A 21,413-nucleotide genomic window follows, 5' to 3' on the forward strand; every position below is an offset into this window, starting at 1 on the left:
AATGTGACGTATTCTCGAATATTTCTTCCGGTACTTGTTCTGACCAATAACCAGTTAAATAATTTAGTACTGAAAAGAACAGTTGAACTGAAAGTTTTAAAGATCTTGAAGGGGTTTAACATCGAAAAAGGACAATCAATTGAACCATAAACATAATATCACGTGTTGATTTCCGTTAACAACATTTGTCAACTCAACAAATCGGTGTCCCTTAACTTGATTATTAGGTCAATATATCGTATATCAAAATAAGACGATTTAAAAGTTTGTTATGCTGCTTTACAATATCACATGCTATTTTTTTTAAGAAACAACCGTCAACTCAGCAAAAAGAACATGTGTTACGTAAGATTTTACTCGATTATTAGGTTAATTAGTATGAATATAGAAAAAGTTTGAAAACTTTTTATACCAATCAAGAAAAAAAAATCATCATCAGATTAGAATATAAATTAAGACAAACTTTGTTAAATTTTAATGTAGTTAAATTGACTTTAATTTTCTTTTTCTTTTTGTAACAAACAATCGAATTTAAATAAAACCATCAAGAAGTTGTTATAAAAAATTAGATTTTTTAGGATAAAATATAAAATGGTCTAATAACTATTTTTAGGATAAAATACATTGTGAAGGATAACAAACCTTCACATGAAAATATGTTAGAAATGGATAATGTTGTTTGGACGCCTACTAAAGTTGGGACTCGAGCTCAAGTTCATGGATTTGGTTCGAGAAAGGGTGGACGAAAGACTTTGGTTGAGCAATCCGGTCCTTGACGGATCTCTAAATCCTTAGAAAAAGTCCCACAAGTGACAAATTCCTAAATCTGTTGTTGCATTTTTTCACAGTATAATTGTTAGAATCTAACATAGCTAGACTTGAACACTTTCTCTATATGGGAACTCTTATTCTCTTCATAACGGCTATTTCAGAGAGTATTTTAATGGGGGCTATATCTTAGCCAAAGACTACCATCTGCATCTAGGACATCTTTGCCCGGGACTCGACACTCCGGGTCATCTTTGCCTGTCTAGCCTCTGTTGGGAGAAGTTTGTTACAGTCCTATATTGGCTAGACAGACACTTTCACTTTAATATATGTTAGAACCCCCTTTCTCTCCTTAAGAGCTACCTTAATCTAATGGGGTTCTACGGATTCTCACAATAACAATATATACGTATGTACGATCATGCATATAGATATACATGAGAAAGGTTGAGTTTCGGTGAGAATGGAAGTTATGATGAGAAGAGTAAGAAGGGATCTTCACCCTTGGATTAATCCTAATTGAAGATCAAGACTAATATGGCACGAAATCAATTCCTGTGATAAGTGCAATTCATGGGTTGGGGATGAGATTAAAAATGATCAAGGGTCCAGATTCATTCTTTCGCTTTTCAGTTTTACTTTTATTCTCCCACGATCCTTCGTCTACTGGGGAAAGTGCAAATGAGTAAATATTTTGAGAACCACGGACCAACTATATTATGAGTTATTAATGATGAGTAGAGAAGGGGGGTCTTATCAACACACTAAGACCTGGTTATATGATATTTGACCATTTCAATTTTAAATTAAATCACCAACTGTGATGAAAGCAATTCACTCTTTAAATTTCTATTAAAACCCACATATCATCAAAGGTTGCAATTTTCATATAGAAGCAAATGGTGTTTTTATGGTATGGAAACAAAAATAGAAGTGAGACAGTGACAGAAAAAGGACAATAGAGCAGTTTGATGTAGTAGTTACCGGAAAACCAAGCTATGCTGTTGCTGCCATATTTGATTAAGAAGTTGCACTCGCACATATAGACACTAACCTGGTCACAAGCACCAGCCTATAAACATAATGCCAGTCTCCACCTGCTAATACGTGTTCATCAGCCGTGCAACAGGTATCCGAGGTAAAGGCTAGCAACTGCCACCACAAAAACAAACACCAATTGGAATCCAATCTGCGCTCTTGGTTCTGTGCTTCGTTCGGTTCTCAGTTTGCTGTCCTGTGAATCAAATGAATCTCAGTCAAAAGTCGTCAAGAAACATCGAGTATTGAATAAAGAATTTAGTGCAGATCTGGTTCATGTCGACTTACAAACTAATGTAATTGTATGTTGGTGCAAATGGAAGATGTTATATACTTGAAAGGACATTCCAAAACATATTTAGGATATCAATGTTAGGATTCCAAAGGCCATGTCACAACTAACAGCAGCTAATTCTTTCTTTTTTCACAAGGATTAAAATTTATCTTCTTGGTTGAAGCCAAAATATGTGACAAACGAGATTATTAGAAGTATCACAAGATCTTGTTTATGGATATTCTGGTTGGATAAGAGTCTCAAACAAGTTAGTTCCAGTGATATGTACAAAAATAGTCGCACAAAAAACCTCATATTTGAACTTTTTAACAAACTGCTTTTTTCCATTTAAAAACAAGCCTTATTTACCTTCTAACAGAGGTCACTATTGAACTCTTCATGGTCTGCATCAGATAAATCCAGAAAAGAAGCTTCCAAAAGATTAAGAAAAGAAACTGCTAATCCACTTTAGATGATTCATACTACAGGTTGATGACATACGTTAAAACCGCTGATTTTCCATGGACTTTTTGAGGGGCCGGAAACAACATTGACTAGTAAGATGAGCATAAACCAAAAGTATACTCGTAATTGACCTGTCTAAGAATTGACTCGAGTTCTCTCAGTTTTGACTTCATCTCTTCTACATCGTTGGATAATCTCAGCTCTTCTGTATGCTTTCTCTCTATAGATTGTTCATTCTTCACTGTCTCTACAAGTCGACTACCTCTTCTGGACACCTCTATTTCTATGTCCTCGTCAACCTTGCATAAGTTTGAAATTAGCAATATAACAACCATTTCTCTATAAACAGAACTAAAAATTTACAGTTGAGGAACACAACTGAAAGCACCAGACAGAAGTGCCTACCTCAGGACTACTTCCAAATTAAAAACCAACAATATATGTAACCAAACGGGGACTATGACTAATTACAAAAGAAGTTAAATTTATATCAAAACTGCCCAAAAGATCACGTACAAATATTTAAAATGAATATAGCAAAAGAAACATATTTTTAGATGATATACAACAATGAAATGTAAGACGCACAATTAAATCGTGATCTCAGAAATCCCACACCAACACCTCCCACATACAATAACGTTGCGTTCTCGAAACTCATTTACGCAGGAAAGTAAAGGAAAGGAAAATGAGGGAAAGGTGAAGAAAATGAAAAAACTCGTGTTCTTGAAACTCTTTTATGAGAGAAAGGAAATGAAATGGAAGGAAAATAATGATGAGTTTCCTTCCAAAACTTTCCTCCCAAAATAAGGAGGAAAGGGAAGGAAATGAAAGAAAGTAAATGAAAATCATTTTAATGGGCATATTAGTAAAAATGACATCTTTCCTTTCCTTTCTCTCATGTTCGAGAACATGAAAAATTATTTCTTTCTTTTCATTTCCTTCCCTTTCAAGAACACAAATAAAAAAATTATTTTCCTCTCATTTATTTTCTCTCCCTTTCTTTTCCTTCCCTTTCTTTTCCTTTCTTCTCTCCAAATTCGAGAACACAGCGTAAGCTCTTACCTTGGCACGAGACCGATTGTTTTGAACTAAATCGTCTTTTGATTCTGTGGCTGCATTATATGGCCTCATCCTCGAAATTTCGTTCATTGGCGACAATACTGGTGAGTGGGGTGGACTAACAAGGATCACTCTAAGCTTCTTTTCCTCAATATGCTTGTCATCCCCTTGAAACTGAAAAGGTGATGAATCAGATAAAGCAATTCACCATCAAACCAATATCTTCATGATACCAACCGTGGTAGACGTGATATGCTCCTCTTTTGTCCCGGGGGGAACAATAGTGCTTTGAATTAAGAACTTGTCCATGCATATGAAGTCCGTAGGTGCTACGTTTTGCGCTTGCATAGTAACTGGTGGCACCAAAAGGATAGGAAGAGAAAACATGTACAACGAGAAACTATTATTATTATTATTCTATACTTTGAAACTCAAAATACTCGGCATGTAGAGCATGAATTTTTCTAGAAGTGAAATCCATCAAAGATTCACCAGTTGAATACATTGAGCATGGGTTCGTATAATTAAAACATGACCTATTTTAATCAAAAACACATCTGGAAGATTCTGTCAGGAACAGAAGGGAAAATAATTATTCCAAATGCATAGAGCATAAATATACAAGATGGGCTTGTGGGCCACAAACAAGAAAATGATAAAATGTAAGAAAATTACTAAATGCTACACTTGTTAACTATACATCTCTTTTGAAAATTGAGATGTAAAAAGGTATTGAAGTGCAGATGTAAAGATAACACGTGCCATCATATAATGACCAAACGCATACAGCATCATTCTAGCATCTAGAGTTCCATGTTTTCTTGGTTTCTCTAGGAAATATGAGTGATTATGCTCAGCAAGTGCAAGTAGTACACTAGGAAATATGGTTAAGTGGTTCCTCAATAAAATAACCTTAAGCTCAATTGTCAAGTTCTAGAGAACTTTGTAAGACGTGCTAAGACATGCCTCGGAAGCTAAAGAATAGCATTCCAACTGATACAACTTATATTTCATCTTGCTCCTCAAAATTTGGCTCCAGGATAAACATAGTGAGTAGAAAAAGAATGTCCAACGCCATCTTGGCATGTTAGAGACCCCCCAGGACAAAATACATGTTCAGAAAAACTAAAAACTTCAGGTTGACACCGAATTTATTTCTAGACATATCAATATAACCACAATTAGTGGCAAATCCGCAAGATCCAGCAACACATTCTAAAATTTTCAAAAAGCAAGCTTATACCTGTGAAATCACATGTTAGACTTGGCTTAACAACTCCAGTATTTGGTCTAACACAGTATTTCTGTGAACAGGTAGTTTTAACCTGCCAAAAAATTACTTCAGGTGGCTAAATCTACTGCTATCAAAGCTTTAGAGATAAAACTGAATTTGGATATCAAGAACAAGATCAGAACCTTAAAAGCGACATGGTAATCCGATTTATTGGTCAGTCGAACAGAACAAGAGCTTTGTTTCTTGGATTCAACTGATGCAAATAGAGAATAAAAACATTGAGAGTTAGCCCATTCCTATGAAAATTAAGCTGTAGCCGCTGTAGACCTGCACTTGTATAGACCTAGCCATGCAATAGGGCAAGGTACCCACAAACCAGTGTGTATTTTAAAGTAAAGTCTATACAAGCATGTAACAAATGTTGTTTTTGGCTAGAGATGAGTCAAGCAATGAAGGGTCTCAATCCCTGAGACAAGAATAAAGTGCTTGGAAAAGTGAGACACTTACCGTGGAAACAAGATACGAAGTGTTAAAAAGAAAAATGGGTTTTCACATATAACATGTCCTATACTAATCTAAGGGAGACTTAGTTACACTTGTCAAAATTTTCCAAATTATGATAATGTACTCAATTCCTTTACATCGTAATTCGCATAGTTCAGTTTTGTTCATTATTTAATTGTAGGGTATATATTTAGGCCTTTGATTTAGGCATGATTAGGGATGATTTGATTTGATTTGTATTGTTTAATTTGATTTTGTTTCCCTTTATTCACTGTGCCCTATTAAAAGGGTGGTTTCGCATCCAATAAAACATTGTGTTGCAACCTTAAACCGCTGACATCTGCAGATAAATAGGTAGAATCCTCTGTCTGTGACTTGCTTTCTTTGGCAATGTTTTGTGGCACGGGTTTAGTGACTTACTTACATGGATGGTTGGTTATTTTGAGAGGGGAAATATGGCTACTACAGGCTCTATCTTGTTGGGAATAAAAAATGTAGCTTGAAGGACTATTCGATGGTAGGCAAAAATAGAAGATGTGTTACATTTTTGAATTTTTATCTCTTTTACTCAGAGCTGAAGACTCATTTGCCTCTCCTATCCCTTCCTGCATCTTGCTTCCTGGGCAATCTAGGTTGCTCGTTCAAGTGTAAGTTCTTAACCTGAAGAAGATGAGGCACAAATACCTTCTCTCTCTCACCTTTAACAACTCAAAACTAACAAATCTACAGGTATGCACTGCTAAATTTGAAATTCACAGTTGAATCTATTACTTGATCTTGCACAATATACTTTTATTCATTTCATAAACATCGAGTGTCATGGCATCAACTTTAGTTTCTAGCGGAATTAGCATGCAATCAAACAAATCAAAGAGGACAACCATCTTACATATGAACTTAAGTTCTTTAGGTTGAATCTCCAACAGCTCTGCATTCATCTTTGCATCCGAGACCGGAACAAAATCAGATAGTCATGTCTTACATCCTTGCCTGAAAACAAAAATTGCAATAATTTACCTAAATTCCAGCCAATATCAGAACCAGACATGAAAACACGCATTAATTTCACTTTGATCCATTAGTTCATAAACAGAAGCAAAGAACCCCAATTAATGAAATAACTGAAAACACAATCGAAAACGTAGAGTAGAACAATGAATTGAAATAGCGAAATGCTGAAAGATGAAACTTAATCAGAGAGCAGAACAAGGAGTATAAAGAATAATAATCACCTGAAGGAGCGAGAAAGGCAAGAACGTAATTCAAACAATGGGAGTTGGGGGATGATTACAGATTTTGGAAACGTCCGCGTTGTAGTTCTATGAAGATGGTGAATACCTGTTAATTTCCTCTATCCTCATAGGCGGCAATTTTTATCCTCATTATACGAGTAAACTACAAAGATGGTAAGTTATGGATTAAGCGGTTTTTGGGATTGTTTATAAAAACAGCTCATTTCATATACGGGTAATAAGCAATTTTTGGGTGCTTGGATAAACAACTTATATCGATGTCAAACCGGTAATAAAAAGTTTTTGAAGAAGTTAAACCCTTCTGACTTGACAAGTTGATAAATGCTTTTGTAAAAAAATATAAATTGTTTCAAATAAGCAATCCCTGACACCGCCTAATTTTTTATTGACATGTGGTTTATATTTGTTATGGTAACTAATGGATCATTTATTGAACGTGATATAAAGGAGTTTTTAGTATCGAAAATTTTACCTGCTAAATATTTATTGGATAAATTATTATATAGATATCATTTTAAGGAATTACGATGTTATCTGGTGAGCGTTTGAGCAAGAGTACCCTTTTTCGCTATTGATATATAAGGGCAATGTGATAAGCCATGAACACAAACAACCCTTTCCCTAAGTCCCAAATAGGATTATGTGTATCCACTCAACCAATTCTTGCAAGTAGTACTTTTGGGTACGAAAGGTGTACCCTGTAAATTGAGGGTGTTGCGGGGTATTAGAAGATACAAGGAATATCAATCAAAGAAAACGGAAAAAATCCCATGAAATCAAACGAAAAAGTCTATTGATATTAAAGAAAAAACACTTAAAAAATCTTTGAAATAAACCAAAAAACTTTATAAAAGTTACTCGAAGGGGTGGAATTCGGTTAAAAACAGATTGTGCGACTTTGCTCATCGACCATAAAGGTGCAACCGCTCGGGATAAAATAAATCATGGGTCCACCACTGACTTCAACCACGATCGCTACAAGAACCCACATCTTTCTCCTATATGTTTTAGGCCACACCCATGCCCTTCTCCTATTTGATTCAGTACACATCCATGCATCAATCATTTGCCAGTTTCTAGGTTTAGTGTCCTCTTTTTATGTTGCACATGTGCACACCGCGTATGTTTCGTGTTGAGTAATTAAAAAAATGAAGAATTGAAAATAACTCGTTCAACACAAGCGATGAGAACTCGACAAGTGGGGTTCATCCATCTCATGATCTCGTATTCAGAGTTGGCCAAACCAATTGAGGAAGTCGAGGTCATCATATCCAGAGTTGTCCAAACCGAGGAAGTCGAGGTCTGGTGTATGTGCCATGGCTATGGCAGTGGTTGTATGTGTTATGTGTTACGTGTGTGGTAAAGGGTGGTGGCGAGGATGGGTTTGGAGGAGAGTGTGGAGGCAATGGCGACGGCGTTCAGATGAAATGTGGCTATGAGTCGGAGGCAATAGTCAGTGAAAACGAGCGGAGATGATGGAGGGTGAAAGGGAAGATGGAGAGTATTTAAGTTTTTCCCGCCAAATGCTCATGATGACTAGATAAAAGTTATAAAAAAAAAAAACTATTGAACCTTTATTTGATATAAACCCTAATATCATATTTGGTTTAATGGTCATCACCAACCACCACAAGCACCATCACTTATCCACTGGCAACCACCTTCAACACTATCGGTAACCAACATCAACCGTCGCAGCCACCACCACCATCGGGCAACGATTACCAATGCCTACCACCATTTATACTGTAATACATGAAGAGAACAAGTAACATATTTGATATATTCATATATATGACCAGTTGAATTATGTAAATTAAGAGTTGATTTATAATACGTATAAGTTTATTAAATGATCAGTTTTATGTATACGTATTGTGGTATAAATATAAAGAATGAAGGGACACAACCCTTGGTATGGTGGTTATTAACAGTTACCTGATGGGAGTAACTGTTAACCTGTTGAGAGCGTACATATATGACATTCATACCCTGTTTCATGCCTCATCCAGTACACAAAATCTCTGCATATCCTTATCCATCAAAAGGGCAGATTATGGTGTGAAACTGGAAGAAGTCGATGGAACAACAAGTACAGGAAACAACATCAAGCCCCACTGTACCAGGTTAGATTTCGTTCATTTTCAATCTCGCTTTCATTGATTCATGTTTGATGGTTCACTTATAGAATCTAACATTATACATCCAACACACTACAACTGTTAACACCCAACACCACCCTCCACCGCACCCCCTTCTCCCCACTACCGCCACTACAGTGAACCACCCGGCAACTACCATCGCTACCATCTCCACTTCCATCACCACTGACGAGGCCACCACCACCACTTCATACACACACACACGCATATATATATATATATATATGTATGAAGATTATGCAAACTTGCTTACATATTAGCCTTTTAAATATTTAATTAATTTATGTCGTTTATAGTTATTATCACATGTATAAAACATTAGATATATATGATTTAAGAACAGTTGGTAATACTAACAGTTCTGCTACGTGGTCTAACGTAACTGACATTATAAAAATAGCTTATTCAGTCTTGTTATAGTCGTACCAAACACAAGAAAACTTATTCGGTTTGATCTAGTTCATTCGTGTCCAATTGGTTACCAAACGCTACATAAGGAAAAGAACAAAGAAAATTGTGGCACAAAAATGTTTATAAATTAAATTATTTAATATTTACTTTATTTGTGTTATTTATAACAATTATGTGATATATAAAATCATCAAATTACTTTTAGGTACGTTTATTATGCATAGAGAACTAGACATGACAAGATGATAAAACTGGACATGACTGAATTGGACAAAACCAATGCATGTGTGGTGTTTGGTACGACCTGGATAGGACATAACTAGACAGGTTGTCTCTAAAAGTTATTTGATGATTTTATATGTCACATAATAGTTATAATTAACATAAATAAAATAAATAATTTAATTTATAAGCATTTTACACATTTTTCATATAAGTACATATATAATAGTACCAAATTTGAATGAAAATTTAATATAATTGATGGTAGTTTAAAAAACCCGATCCGTATAAGAGAACATTTATGTTTTATTCGACTTTAAATATCTTTATCAACTGGCGGAGGCACGATGAATATTATTGCAACAACAATGGTTGTGGAGATAGAGACATTTGTGATTAATGGACGATTGTGGTTGTGGAGGACATGAAGGTAGTGAATAGCGATGGTGGTGGTGGTGGTCGATAGTGAAGGAGGTAGTTGCGCTGATGTGGTGGAGGTAGTGGGCAGTGGTGGTGGTAGCTGATGGTGGTGGTGGGCAATGGTAATCAATGGTGGTGGTGGTGGTGACCAGTGGTTTAGTGGTGGTCAATGGGCAACGGTGATTGTGGAGGACGTGAATATGGTGTATAGTGGTGGTGGCGCTCGATAGTGGTGAAGGAATTAGTTGTGGCCGATGTATTGAAGGTGGTGGTGGATAGTGGTGGGTAGTGGTAGTGACATCGGATTTGTGGTGGTGGTTATAGTGGAGGTGGAAAGTTAAGGTTCTTTTTTTGGCTTAATTATGGATTAGAAGATTTAGTAGCCCACAGTGGCAGTGGTGATGGCGATAGACGATGGTGGTCAGTGGCCAACGGTTGTTGTGGATAAAGAGGTGGTGGTGGCGATGAATGGTGGTGGTCGGTGACCGATGGTTGTTGTGGAGGTGGCGATGGACGGTTGTGGTCGGTAGTCGAGGGTGGTTATAGAGGTGGTGGCGGAGGTTGTTGTAGTGGAATAGGAGGTGAATGTGGTCGACGGTGGCGGCTACTACTATCGATGGTAACCATTAAAACAAATATCATCTCATAGTTATAAATCAAGCGAGAGTAAGTTAGTAATGTTATAGTCTCTGTCTCATTATTGTCGAATCAAGATTAATTATCTTTTGTCCCCCTTCTTGTTATTGTCATATCGCACCAAACATAAAACAATGAGTTTTTGTTTTGTTTCATATCGCGTCAAACATGAGACATTGAGTTTTGTCTCGTTTGTCCCATGTAGCAAATGCAGCCTTAAAAACAACTTGTCTAATCATGTCCTAGTATAAACCAAACAGATTAGGCTGATTGCATCCCTCTATATTGTTAAATGCACCTCTACCTAATGATTTTCTCCTCACACATCAACATCAAAACTCATTTTTTTAAACATCTCCAACATATTTTTTCTAAAATAAAGAATCAAAACATAATATTTCTAAAAACAATTATTCATTTTCAATAGATTATCTATTTTAGAGATTTTAATATAAATTATATTATTCTATAACTTATCATCCCAATGCATTCTTTAGAAAAACCTTATAATAACTCAATCTCATTAGTAGAATTGAATAAAATAATCATTTCTTTCTCCAACATTAAGTTTCAGATAATTCCCTATATTTAGAGTTTTCCCTATGATTCTCTATTTTAGAAAACAAGATAAAAAACCAATGGACCATTATAGAGAATAAAAACTTAAAAGCATCTCCAACAACACATCTAAAATAGAGAAAATCAACATTTTGTTTTCTATAGCGCTCTATCAGCTTCTATATATCATTCTCTAAAATAGAGGATAATGAAAGAAAAAAAAACTCCAAATATAAGAAATTATCTAAAAATCTCCAAAGAGATAAAAGAAAAATGAATTTTCTATTTAGTTCACCAATGGTAGTTGAATTAATATCATTTTATATATTTTTTAAAAATGTATTAAAAAAATAAAATTATAAAATATTTAAATAATATAATTAAGAATGAAATATGTAAAATAAAAAATTTGTTGGAGTTAATTATGATTTATTTTAAAGATTTTAATTTTTGTTTTTTATTTTAAATAAATTATAAATATAAATGTTATTACATTTATAATACATGATTTAACTTGATTTTAATATTATCTCAACTAGTTATGTACCCGCACAATGCGGCGGGAGCCATGAATTTTAACGATTTTAAAGTTCCACTGGTTTTATAATATAAGATTTAACGATGATATAAGTTACACTTGGTCTTTACATATTAATACAATTTGAATAAATAAGAGTTATGGTTCCAATTACAGACTATCGATGAAAAGAATTGTATGACAGTTTAAAATCCAATATATTTAAAATCCAACATATTTAAACGACTCCACAAATGTGTTCGATTTACACCAAGAGCAAAGAACCAAGAAATTTGAGTTTTAAGATAAACATTCAAAATCAATAAAGAAAACTACAAATTTGACAGATCATAAGCCATGAAAAGACCAAAAAAATGAGTTTTAGAATGAAATTTCAACTGCTTACCCTCTTTCTTGTCCAAAAACTCAGATTAAGGTTGAATTAATACATGTATATATATATTTCAAAAAAACCCAAGAACATATTAATTCAAAACATATTATACARTGCAATTTGGACAGCCTAAYCCCAAAATATATAGTATATATATAAATAAATAACTATAAAAGTATAAATCGTAAATATTAAAAATATTTTTTCACAGTATATATAATATATAATAATATAATTAAGTMAAAAACTATTCAATATTGKAHTCATTTCGAAGGTATTAACGAGACGATTATAATGGTGTAACTTGTTAAAATAAAAATGTATTTTTTAAACATGTTTTAATTGATACACGATTATGTATATTAATTTGATAAAGGTTTAAAATAAACCATTTAAAAGTAAAGGACGTAAAGTAAATTAATTAACTAATTATAAAGGTATAAAGTGTAATTAAAAAAAAAATTGTATGTGAGAGGGTGTGAGAGGATGAGTGTATGTGAGGAGATGAGAGAGTGAAAAAGTGATATAAAGGGTATTTTGGTCATTTAGTATTTTAAGACTTTTTTTATTGCTTTATAAGATAGTATAGATAACAACCACGGAAAAGTAGATGTCCTGGACAATATCCATACCAAATGATAAGAGTGAACCCTAGGTTGCAATTTCAACACTCAGGGGTGTTTAAGATTATTTATAAAATAACTTATTAACTTATTTTGATATAACACCAATAATAAATATTTTTAAATATTTAGATAAATAATTTATACCCATTTTAAACCAGTAATAAAAAATTTGAAAAAAAGTTAAACCATTCTCAACGCCCCCCTTTAGTATTTTCTGATTACCTAAAAGCTCCAAATAACAATATTCGTGTTGCATTTCCTCCCTTCCATACACGCAAGGCGGCGAGAGTCTGAAGTGTTGTCCTTTTCGCTCATCTGCGACAATGGTGAAAGTAGCAGCGAGGAAGCCAAAAGTGGCCAAGAAGCCAGACAACGTCAACAAGAAGAAGATCGTAAAGACAAAGAAGAAGAAAAATATTGCAGAAAGATCGATCATCCCAAAAACATCAGCTATTCAAGCTGCCGATGACTCTTCGGATTCTGACGGAGAGGACTACTCACCCGAACAGATCCAGAAGCTCATCGAACCATACACTAAGGATCAGTTAATCGAATTCATCATCAACGCTGCGATAGCAAACCCTTCGCTCTACACACGCATTCGTGACGCTGCCGACAGTGATGTCTCTCATCGGAAGATCTTCGTCTACGGCCTTGGCTGGGACACCACCAAGGAAACCCTAACTCTTGCCTTCAAACCATACGGCGAAATCGAGGATTGCAACGTCATCATCGACCGCGTCACCGGGAAAGCCAAGGGTTTCGGGTTCGTTCAATTTAGGTCACGGAAAGGGGCAATGAAGGCTCTTGAAGAACCAAAAAAGAAGATTAATAACCGAATGGCGTCGTGTCAGCTGGCGTCTTTGGGGCCTGCTGTCGCTGGCTCCATGGACAACTCCAATAGGAAGATATATGTTAGTAACGTTCAACCCCATGCCGATCCAGAACGACTGCGGGCGTTCTTTTCCAAGTTTGGGGAAATAGAGACTGGTCCATTAGGGTTTGACACGTCAACAGGAAAGTCACGTGGCTTTGCTTTGTTTGTGTATAAGAATCAAGAAGGGTTTAGAAAGGCTTTAGAAGAGCCTTACAAGGTATTCGAAGGACATCAATTGCATTGCCAGAAGGCAGCTGACGGGAAAAACAAAGGGACTGCAACGTCAGCGCCGGTGACAGTTACTACACCTGTTGTACAACAACCTACTCCGCAAATGCTTGCTGCGGTTGCTGCGACTCAGAATTTTGGATTGTTCAGTCAGTCTCACCTGGGATTGAACCCTATGTATGGAGGGTTGTTTTCAAACCCAAACGCAGGGTTTCTTGCAGCAAATCCTCTTTATGCTTCAGGGGTTTTGGGGCAAATGGGTGCTGTTGGTGGTGCACCAGCCGGGTTAGGTAGTTACTACGCTGGTGCATCCCACGGGCTGAGCATGGGTGTTGATAATGGGTCATTGCTAGGGGAATATGGCGGGGCTACTCTCCCAGTGATACAGGGTTTGGGCCTACAAAGTAGCTACCCGAAGAAAAAGGTGGGGGCTGCTTCAGCTTCAGCCTCTGGTTCCAGGTCTCAAGGTGCTGGTGGCTCTTTCAGTGGTTATCCATCTCATTTGTGGTATGATCTAATGGTTTTTTGGCTACTTTCTATATATATGAGTATTAACCTAGCTTTATTGTTTTGCGAATGCATTGTTGTAGTGTTATTTCACATTGCAGTAAGCAATACAAATTTAGAAGGGGAAAAAAGGCTCTATTGGGTCCAGCCAGAACATGTCAACCTATTTTTACTAAGTTCCTGTATGCATTTTAGATAGGAATCCTTGATTTATAATAATTATGTTCCATTAATTAATATATTTTACAGCAAGCCTTTTGTCACAAAGGAGTTGGGGGTATGAAATGAGGTAACAAGTAACAAATTTTGGAAAGAACTATACTTCAGAAATTTTTGTAGGTTAAAACTTTAGAAGGATATAGATCGACATTCTGACAATGATAAATGCATGTTAATGTTGACTACCAAGTTCTAAAATATGGAGTTTACGTTGTGTATGTTAATAGATCATTCATGCAAGTTTTTCTTGTGAACATGGCTAATATTGATCTCCTAGTCAATGCGGATTAAAACAAGGGATATCGATATACCAGAACTTTTGTTGGTCAAAACTCTCGAAGGATATATATTGACATTCTGACAATGATCAATACATGTTAATGTTGACTACCAAGTTCTAAAATATGAAGTTTATGTTGTGTACGTTAATAGATCATCCATGCAAGTTTTTCCTGTGAACCTGGCTAAGATAAAACCTCCTAGTCAAGGCGGATTAAAACAAGGGATATTGGTATACCATTGTATCTCATGTTCATTTGGTGCTTCTAGTTCATACATCACATGACAGTGCAAATACGGCTTCTATAAGGTCACCGCTTGGTGGGCTTTACTTTCTTTACAAATTAAGTAACACTTTAAGATGCAACATATAGTTTTAGAGTTAGCAACGTGGTTTCTTGTTATCTTATTTTATGATCCTGTAGGAATGTCACATGAAGATGAAACTTTAATGTTTCTTAGTGTTGACATGGTCATTCCTTTAGATAATCGTCCCAAGGACAGGTTCTTGGTTCGAATATCAGCTATAAAGTATGCCAGAAGGCTAATCCATGCTAGTTTTTTCTTTGGGGCAGGATGGCAGGTTAATAAAAATTACCTGGCTTTTACCATTCACAACTCTGATGTTAACATACCACATTGAATGCTACATAACATGCTCACGTAGTGATCCTAGATGTCTACTTCACATGAAGGGGATATACTGCTTACACTAGGAAACTATTTTATTTTGTGGATCTCACTTCTCCTTGAGAATATGCATCATGTTACCCCAAAATAGGTGTTTTTCTAATACTGAACACAAGACTTCATGCAACTTCTTATTTTGTTTTTTTATAACATATCACCAAGTAGGAATATAGTATAGGAAAATCTTTCATTTGTGATGTCAGTCATAGAGCCATTCTTTTGTAATGTAATCCCAAGAATGGTTGACATTGGTTTAGATAGAAGACTTACAGAAATAATATAGACATCAAGGATATCTGAAGATTCAAAGAATATATATTGTCATGGCTGAATGTGAGTTGAATTATGAAAACATGATAGTTTTTAAGTTGATCGATGAGGCGATGAAATGTTCAATAAAATTATTTATGTATGGTTGTAAGGCACTTTAACATATCAGGATGCTCTTATTGGTTAGTTACATCTTAAAAGGTGTCAAGTAGGTAGCTAGTAGCTACGAGTATTCCACAAGCAGTTTAAAACATCTTAGTTCACACATTCACAAATAGTGCATGAATGATGAAGAAAAGGGGTCTGACAAGTGACAAGTTAGAAATATAAGGTTGCTTGAAAGATGGTAAAAAGGTAGGAAAGGTGCAAATGATATCAACCAAAATCAATATCCTTGACTTAGTTGGAGAGGAGGCTGGACTTGAAGATGGTAAAAAAGTTGCTCGGAAGATGGTAAAAAAGTTGCTTGAAAGATGGTAAAAGGTAGGAAAGATGCAAATGATATCAACCAAAATCAATATTCGTGACGTAATTTAAAGTGTACAATCTTTGGTAGGACGAATTTGATTTAAAACATGTACAATATTGAAGATGCTGAACCAAGACTAAGCAATGTTAGTTTGATTTCGATCAGATCCGGGTTTTGAACCAAACCGAATTAAGACCTGGTTTTTCCAAAAATCCTAGCACCAAGAACCAAACTGAACATGCCTGGTTCCAATCTAGTGCGGTTTAGTGGTTTCAATGGCTCAAACCACTTTTTGATGTATCAGATGTTAAGACTAACGTCTGCAACCATGCCTACTCATACTTGATCAGTTCTCTACTGCACCCCGGTGCTTGGTGGAACCTACATGTGCTTGTAAGTGATTGTTTAGTGTCTATATGCAAGTGCATTATATGGGAACAACCTCTCTACCTTTTGGAGTAGAGGCAACGTCTGCGTAGATCCTACCCCCTACCTCTGTGGGATATACTGGGTTGGTTTGGTTATTAGAAGACATTATATCTAGTGATGGCTTATGACCCGAGGATGGGAACGTTTTGTAAGGCCAATGACTGAATATTTATCTCCACCTTTGAGTGCATGTGTGATTGTGTGGTAGGATTGGCCCATGGGATGATATTACTTTGCATGATGACCTGTGGTTGGAGATATATTGCTGTTGTGGAGCACTGACTTTAATGTGACTCATGGCCATGGGCTTAGTCTATGACCAAAGTGTATGATTTAAAGCCCTGGCAAAGATTTCTGCAAGATGCTCCATTTTTAGAAATATATTCGTTCAAGAAGGGCTCCAGAAGATGTTGATTGTAAGTGAGAAGATTGGTTACGGAGAAAGATGAAGCCAGATTCATATTCACATACAGCGTCAACTCCCAACTATTTATGCGTTGTGGCCTGTAGGACTTGATTTATGTCACTGGCGATTTGTAGAATACAGTGGTCATTCTGGGTATAGCCCTTGTATTGGACTTAAGCTAGGGGCTTATTTAGAGTCTGTGAAGGTTTGCTCCTTCTACACATTCTTGTTTCTTTTATATCGAGAGTTCTTGTATATATGATGCAGAACGGAAGGGAAGAAGAATTCCAAACACAATTCTTAACAACACGAATCTGGTCATCCTGACGGCAAGCTTTAAAAAGAATTATTATCATATCTCAAGAATCTAAAACAATGAGTTTAAGTAAACTCCTAAAAAACCCAAATAGATCTTTTTTATCCTAGAAGACGTAGTTTCCTAATTAAACCATAAACTTAGAATACCATATTAAAGCTAATGAAATGATAAACAAATCAATCCTTCCTTGTAGTGAGTTTCTTCTTCTACTCCTTTTCAAACTCTAAGACCAGCGGTCCTACTCCTCTTCAAATTCCAAGGCTAGCTGTACTACATCAATATATCAATATTTAGAAATGCTTTTTTGATGATTTCAGTAAGATTCTGCAAATGTCTTATGCTTGGCTTCATGAATGGTGCAAATGCATCGATTTATGCTTTTTTTCATAGAATTACATCAATACATGCTTTTGACTTGTAAGCTTTTGATTGGTGATTGGTGAAATGACTACACAAGTACATAGAGACGAGTGGATATAATATGGCGTAGATTATTTAGTGAGTTTTATTCTTCTCTGCTGTGTGAGGTTAGGACGTTTGGTGCTGGACTTATAGATCAGGGACAACAACCCATACTCTAGAAAAATCGTCCACAAAGGAAACCAAATCTCTGATTGCCCAATGGAGACCATTACAAGCTCATTCGCAGGGTTAAAGCGAATGAAGTTTCAACAACCAACCAACATCAAATATCTAACTACCCAAGATTTGATCAGCAGAACAAGTATAACCAGAACACTATTGTTTAGTCCCAAAGACTAACAACAACTTCGACAGCCGATTACTGCAGATTAACAACCACCAAGTTACAGTGCACTAGATGACAACCCCTTGGCAACAACTGTTTCAAAAGCTGATGATGAGCCGAAGGTCATGATTGTCAGAAGCTAAGAAATGATAACAAGAGCAGTACAAGTGTTTGTTGAAGCTCTAGCCAATACAACGACGTATTACGGCATTGATCTAGAGTCTTGGACGACAATTGCTAAGCTGCCAGCCTCTTTTGATGCACACCCAGACTATGTTATGCGGCGGCCCTCCTAATTGAAGGGGTTGACATGGTGGGGTTTTCTGGGATTAGGCTGTTTGTGATATCCTTTAAAGGAAATGGAGAAAAAACATGTTTCAATAATGAGATAGAAACGGTATATAGAGTGCATGGCAGGTTAACAGACTGGGATATAAAACTCTTGATACAAATATAAATAGTAACATGCTATATATATATTTAATTGGCATGAGCATGACTGAGATTGAGGTAGATTTTGGGAGTACAGGCAGAAGAGAGATAGAGAGATAAGCGAGATGTTAGTGAGAAACATCTTGTATGATACATATTAATCCATAATCCTCTTCAACTATGGAAGTCCACATCTTGTAACCTACTATACTATCTATCATTTAGGTGCAGTTAATCCCTATACCATCTCTTAAAAGACACTTAACCCTCTACAGTAACTTGCTAACAGATTGAGATGGCTAGGGCTAATCAGGACAGAAGACCAAAATAGGGTAATGGGCCATGATCATCAGTGTTCAGCCATATGAGTTCCCTTGCTCTTTATATGCTTTCCCAGTAGTCCATTTCCTCATCCTATCAAGAATCATTTCAAGGATCATAAAAGGATGGTGAGACAAATCTGAGAAACCCAAGCTCTATTCAGTATGAAACTATGGACCAAGGTAAACTGAATGGCTTATGTATATTGAAAAAATTCTGTAAGCCATTTTTTCATCTTAAAAGGGCACAAGAAATTATGTATCTGACGTGTAGTATAGAACATTTTCAATATGGATCAGTTTCATGTAAAACAAGGAACCTCTCAGGTAAGCTCATATGATTGTAATATTTCATATCGTCGATTGAGCTTCAACATTGTGATCAAAATTTTCAATCAAGGAGTTCTACTAGTTGGTCCAATTGATAACATAACATGTGAGGTGACTTATATAGCCTTTTGTGGATGCTAGAGAAGTGGTTGAAGGTTTCAGTTCGAAGTTGGTTTAATGATGACTCTGGCAAAACCTCTGGGGCCAACTAGTTCAATTGAGGTGATTTATATTTTCTAATTGTATACCTCATATTTTTAAAGAATTGCTTAAAAAAGGACTAAAATCATCTCATCTGTACATGATTTTGTAGAGGCTTACTAAAAACAAGGGGAAACATAAAAAACTTCCCCCAGAAACTTCTCATCGTGATACCCTTTTTCTACGGTTAGATTAAGGACTTATGTTGCGAGTGTTACCACTATGAGAATAATAAGTAGGTGAACATCACCCTGCTTTTAACCCTGAAGTGCTATTAATGCCGACTGTATGGGTCATCTAAAGAAATGTGTCAAATGATGCTTTTTCACTAACTTTTTTTCTGGTTATATAGGTGCTTCATAAGAATTGAAGTCGAGTTCTATGTCTGGATTCATTAATCGTGTTATTATTCTTATTGTTGCTCTTGCTCTTATAGGAGTGTTCCTCCTTCTGGATGACCACTAGCTATGATCACTTGACCAATATATTGGATTATAAAAACAAAAGGTGGTGCTGTAAAGAAATTCTTTCGAAATATTAGATATTTTGATATAATGATAGAAAAGGAGTTTTTCATCTCAAAATATGTTTTTATTTGATATTTTATATATCTATAATATATAAGTATGTATGTATCTAAAATACATGCATCTTGGTTTCAGCCCAATCTTTTTACATGTCCTATTCATCAACCTATTAGGACGAAGGTAGTACTTTCTGTTTGTTTGTTGGTTTTTCCATGACTCTTTTTGTTTAATTTTATTTTTGAAGTTGAGATGTTGCACTACTACTACTATCTTTTGAAGGTCAAGTGTACTGTTCCCTCTTTACATGTTGAGTTCTGTATTTGCAGATGAAGTGCAGCTGCCATTGAGATTAATTTTCCCTCAGTATTGAAGGATCTGTTTTAAAAGGCTCTTTTACTGTTGGTTGCTATACATTGGAAGCTCTCCATGTACAAAGATCTTTTGTATTTCAGCTGTCTTTCCTGAGTCAAATTCTTCTCCTTTTCGCCAATTTCCTTTAATTTTTAGTATACTTTCATAGTTTCCTTGTATGGATTTGATGACTTTTTATCGTTCATTATATTTTAGTTTTCTTCCTAATTTTTCTGGGAATATTTTCATTGATTTTTACCTTATTTTCCTATTACCTTCACTATAGCAGGTTATGTTATCTCCTTTCTACTATTGTGTAGGATGCTTTCGGTTTGTAGGTTGATTTGATTTGCATAATTCAAGTTGTTTTCTGTATCGTCAAAATGACATGGCTTGATTTTTTTCTTCTCTGATTAGTTTTACAGTTATATTAATTTTTCTTTACTTTTTTGTTTCTTTTTTATTAGCAGTGTTGTCTTTGTTGTTATTTTATCATTGTTATGTAGGCTGCACTTGTTCGGATATTGAACTGGCATTGCGATTTTTTAAAAGAATGACTACGAGATTGCTATATATAAATATCGCTTCCTTTCTCAATCAGAAAACATGGAGGAAGCAACAACCTTCTTCTCCCTTTACTTTATAAATTTCTATGAATTTTTTATATGCATCATGACTATATTTCCTTTCTTCTTTGTTTTTGTCATGTTAAACTGGTCTGTCCATTGCGATGCATGCTAGCAATGAAAAGGTAGGTTTGTAATATTTGTTTTTTTTTAACTGTGGGTATCTGCGTCAATTTGCATGAAAGTTATTGCTAGAAAAACCTCTGGTGTCCAATGAGGAGCAAACCCAGAATTTGACTGATTGAGCTACCCTGGCTTGGTGTCGCCCCCATTGGCCTTTTGGTTTTAGCTTTCCAAGTGTTAACTTCTGGGTTGCTTTCATCACCTTTTATTGCTGAAAACAGCCAACATGTTTGCATTTGTTCTCTTTCAATCTACAGTTGGTGATTGGGGACTTAAATTAACCTAAATTTCTGCATTTTCTTTGTTCATATATCTGTTTTGGTTTTCTGAGGCCAGCAAATCTAGAATTCCCTCCACCCCATAATATTGTCCCATTTTGACTTAACTGAAATGCCTAAAGACGGTGCTCAAGTCAGAAATGCGATCTTCTAGGGTAGGAATTCTTAGGGTTCCCTTATCAGGGATCCCTGGAGAAGAGGATCAAGTTGGCCCTGATTGTGATTCGCTTCTTTCTTCGT

At 35.6% G+C, this 21,413-nt stretch overlaps 2 protein-coding genes across 5 annotated transcripts; one reads left to right on the forward strand and one right to left on the reverse strand.

The window, feature by feature from the left end:
* Positions 1-1,640: 1,640 nt before the first annotated feature.
* On the reverse strand, positions 1,641-6,658 carry LOC112528897 (vesicle-associated protein 1-1-like). Of its 2 annotated transcripts, XR_003070886.1 has the most exons (9): positions 6,578-6,658; positions 6,235-6,335; positions 5,024-5,094; positions 4,851-4,932; positions 3,845-3,960; positions 3,611-3,781; positions 2,677-2,844; positions 2,450-2,562; positions 1,965-2,002 (listed from the first exon to the last, which is right to left on the reverse strand). XR_003070886.1 is itself a non-coding variant. In XM_025139920.1 (8 exons), exons 2-8 carry the CDS (start codon positions 6,281-6,283, stop codon positions 1,883-1,885), a joined length of 777 nt encoding a protein of 258 aa, XP_024995688.1. In that variant the 5' UTR covers positions 6,284-6,335; positions 6,578-6,658; the 3' UTR covers positions 1,641-1,882. The 2 variants fall into 2 exon arrangements, 1 of the variants encoding a protein (XP_024995688.1); XM_025139920.1 differs by lacking the exon at positions 2,450-2,562 and having other exon boundaries at positions 1,641-2,002.
* Positions 6,659-12,791: 6,133 nt separating this feature from the next.
* On the forward strand, positions 12,792-20,499 carry LOC112516549 (UBP1-associated protein 2A-like). 3 transcript variants are annotated; one of them, XR_003069613.1, is made up of 3 exons: positions 12,792-14,156; positions 19,209-19,289; positions 20,122-20,499. XR_003069613.1 is itself a non-coding variant. In XM_025123643.1 (3 exons), the coding sequence occupies exons 1-3, from the start codon at positions 12,868-12,870 to the stop codon at positions 20,123-20,125; spliced, it is 1,338 nt and encodes a 445-aa protein (XP_024979411.1). In that variant the 5' UTR covers positions 12,792-12,867; the 3' UTR covers positions 20,126-20,499. The 3 variants fall into 3 exon arrangements, 2 of the variants coding, with proteins under 2 accessions (XP_024979411.1, XP_024979421.1); XM_025123643.1 differs by lacking the exon at positions 19,209-19,289 and adding an exon at positions 19,931-19,975; XM_025123653.1 differs by lacking the exon at positions 19,209-19,289 and having other exon boundaries at positions 12,793-14,156.
* Positions 20,500-21,413: the final 914 nt, after the last annotated feature.

Source organism: Cynara cardunculus (assembly GCF_001531365.2).
Source record: "Cynara cardunculus var. scolymus isolate 2C chromosome LG 1, CcrdV1, whole genome shotgun sequence".
Classification (NCBI taxonomy): Eukaryota; Viridiplantae; Streptophyta; class Magnoliopsida; order Asterales; family Asteraceae; genus Cynara; species Cynara cardunculus.

Excerpts from the sequence above, each read along its gene's own strand:
- LOC112528897 (XM_025139920.1), bottom strand. The coding sequence starts at position 6,283 with ATGAATGCAGAGCTGTTGGAGATTCAACCTAAAGAACTTAAGTTCATA. Across the intron at positions 3,782-3,844 it reads AGCATATCACGTCTACCACG|TTTCAAGGGGATGACAAGCA; the intron begins GTTGGTATCATG and ends TCACCTTTTCAG. Across the intron at positions 2,003-2,676 it reads TCGAGTCAATTCTTAGACAG|GACAGCAAACTGAGAACCGA; the intron begins GTCAATTACGAG and ends TTTGATTCACAG.
- LOC112516549 (XM_025123643.1), top strand. The coding sequence starts at position 12,868 with ATGGTGAAAGTAGCAGCGAGGAAGCCAAAAGTGGCCAAGAAGCCAGAC. Across the intron at positions 14,157-19,930 it reads GGTTATCCATCTCATTTGTG|CCCAATCTTTTTACATGTCC; the intron begins GTATGATCTAAT and ends TCTTGGTTTCAG.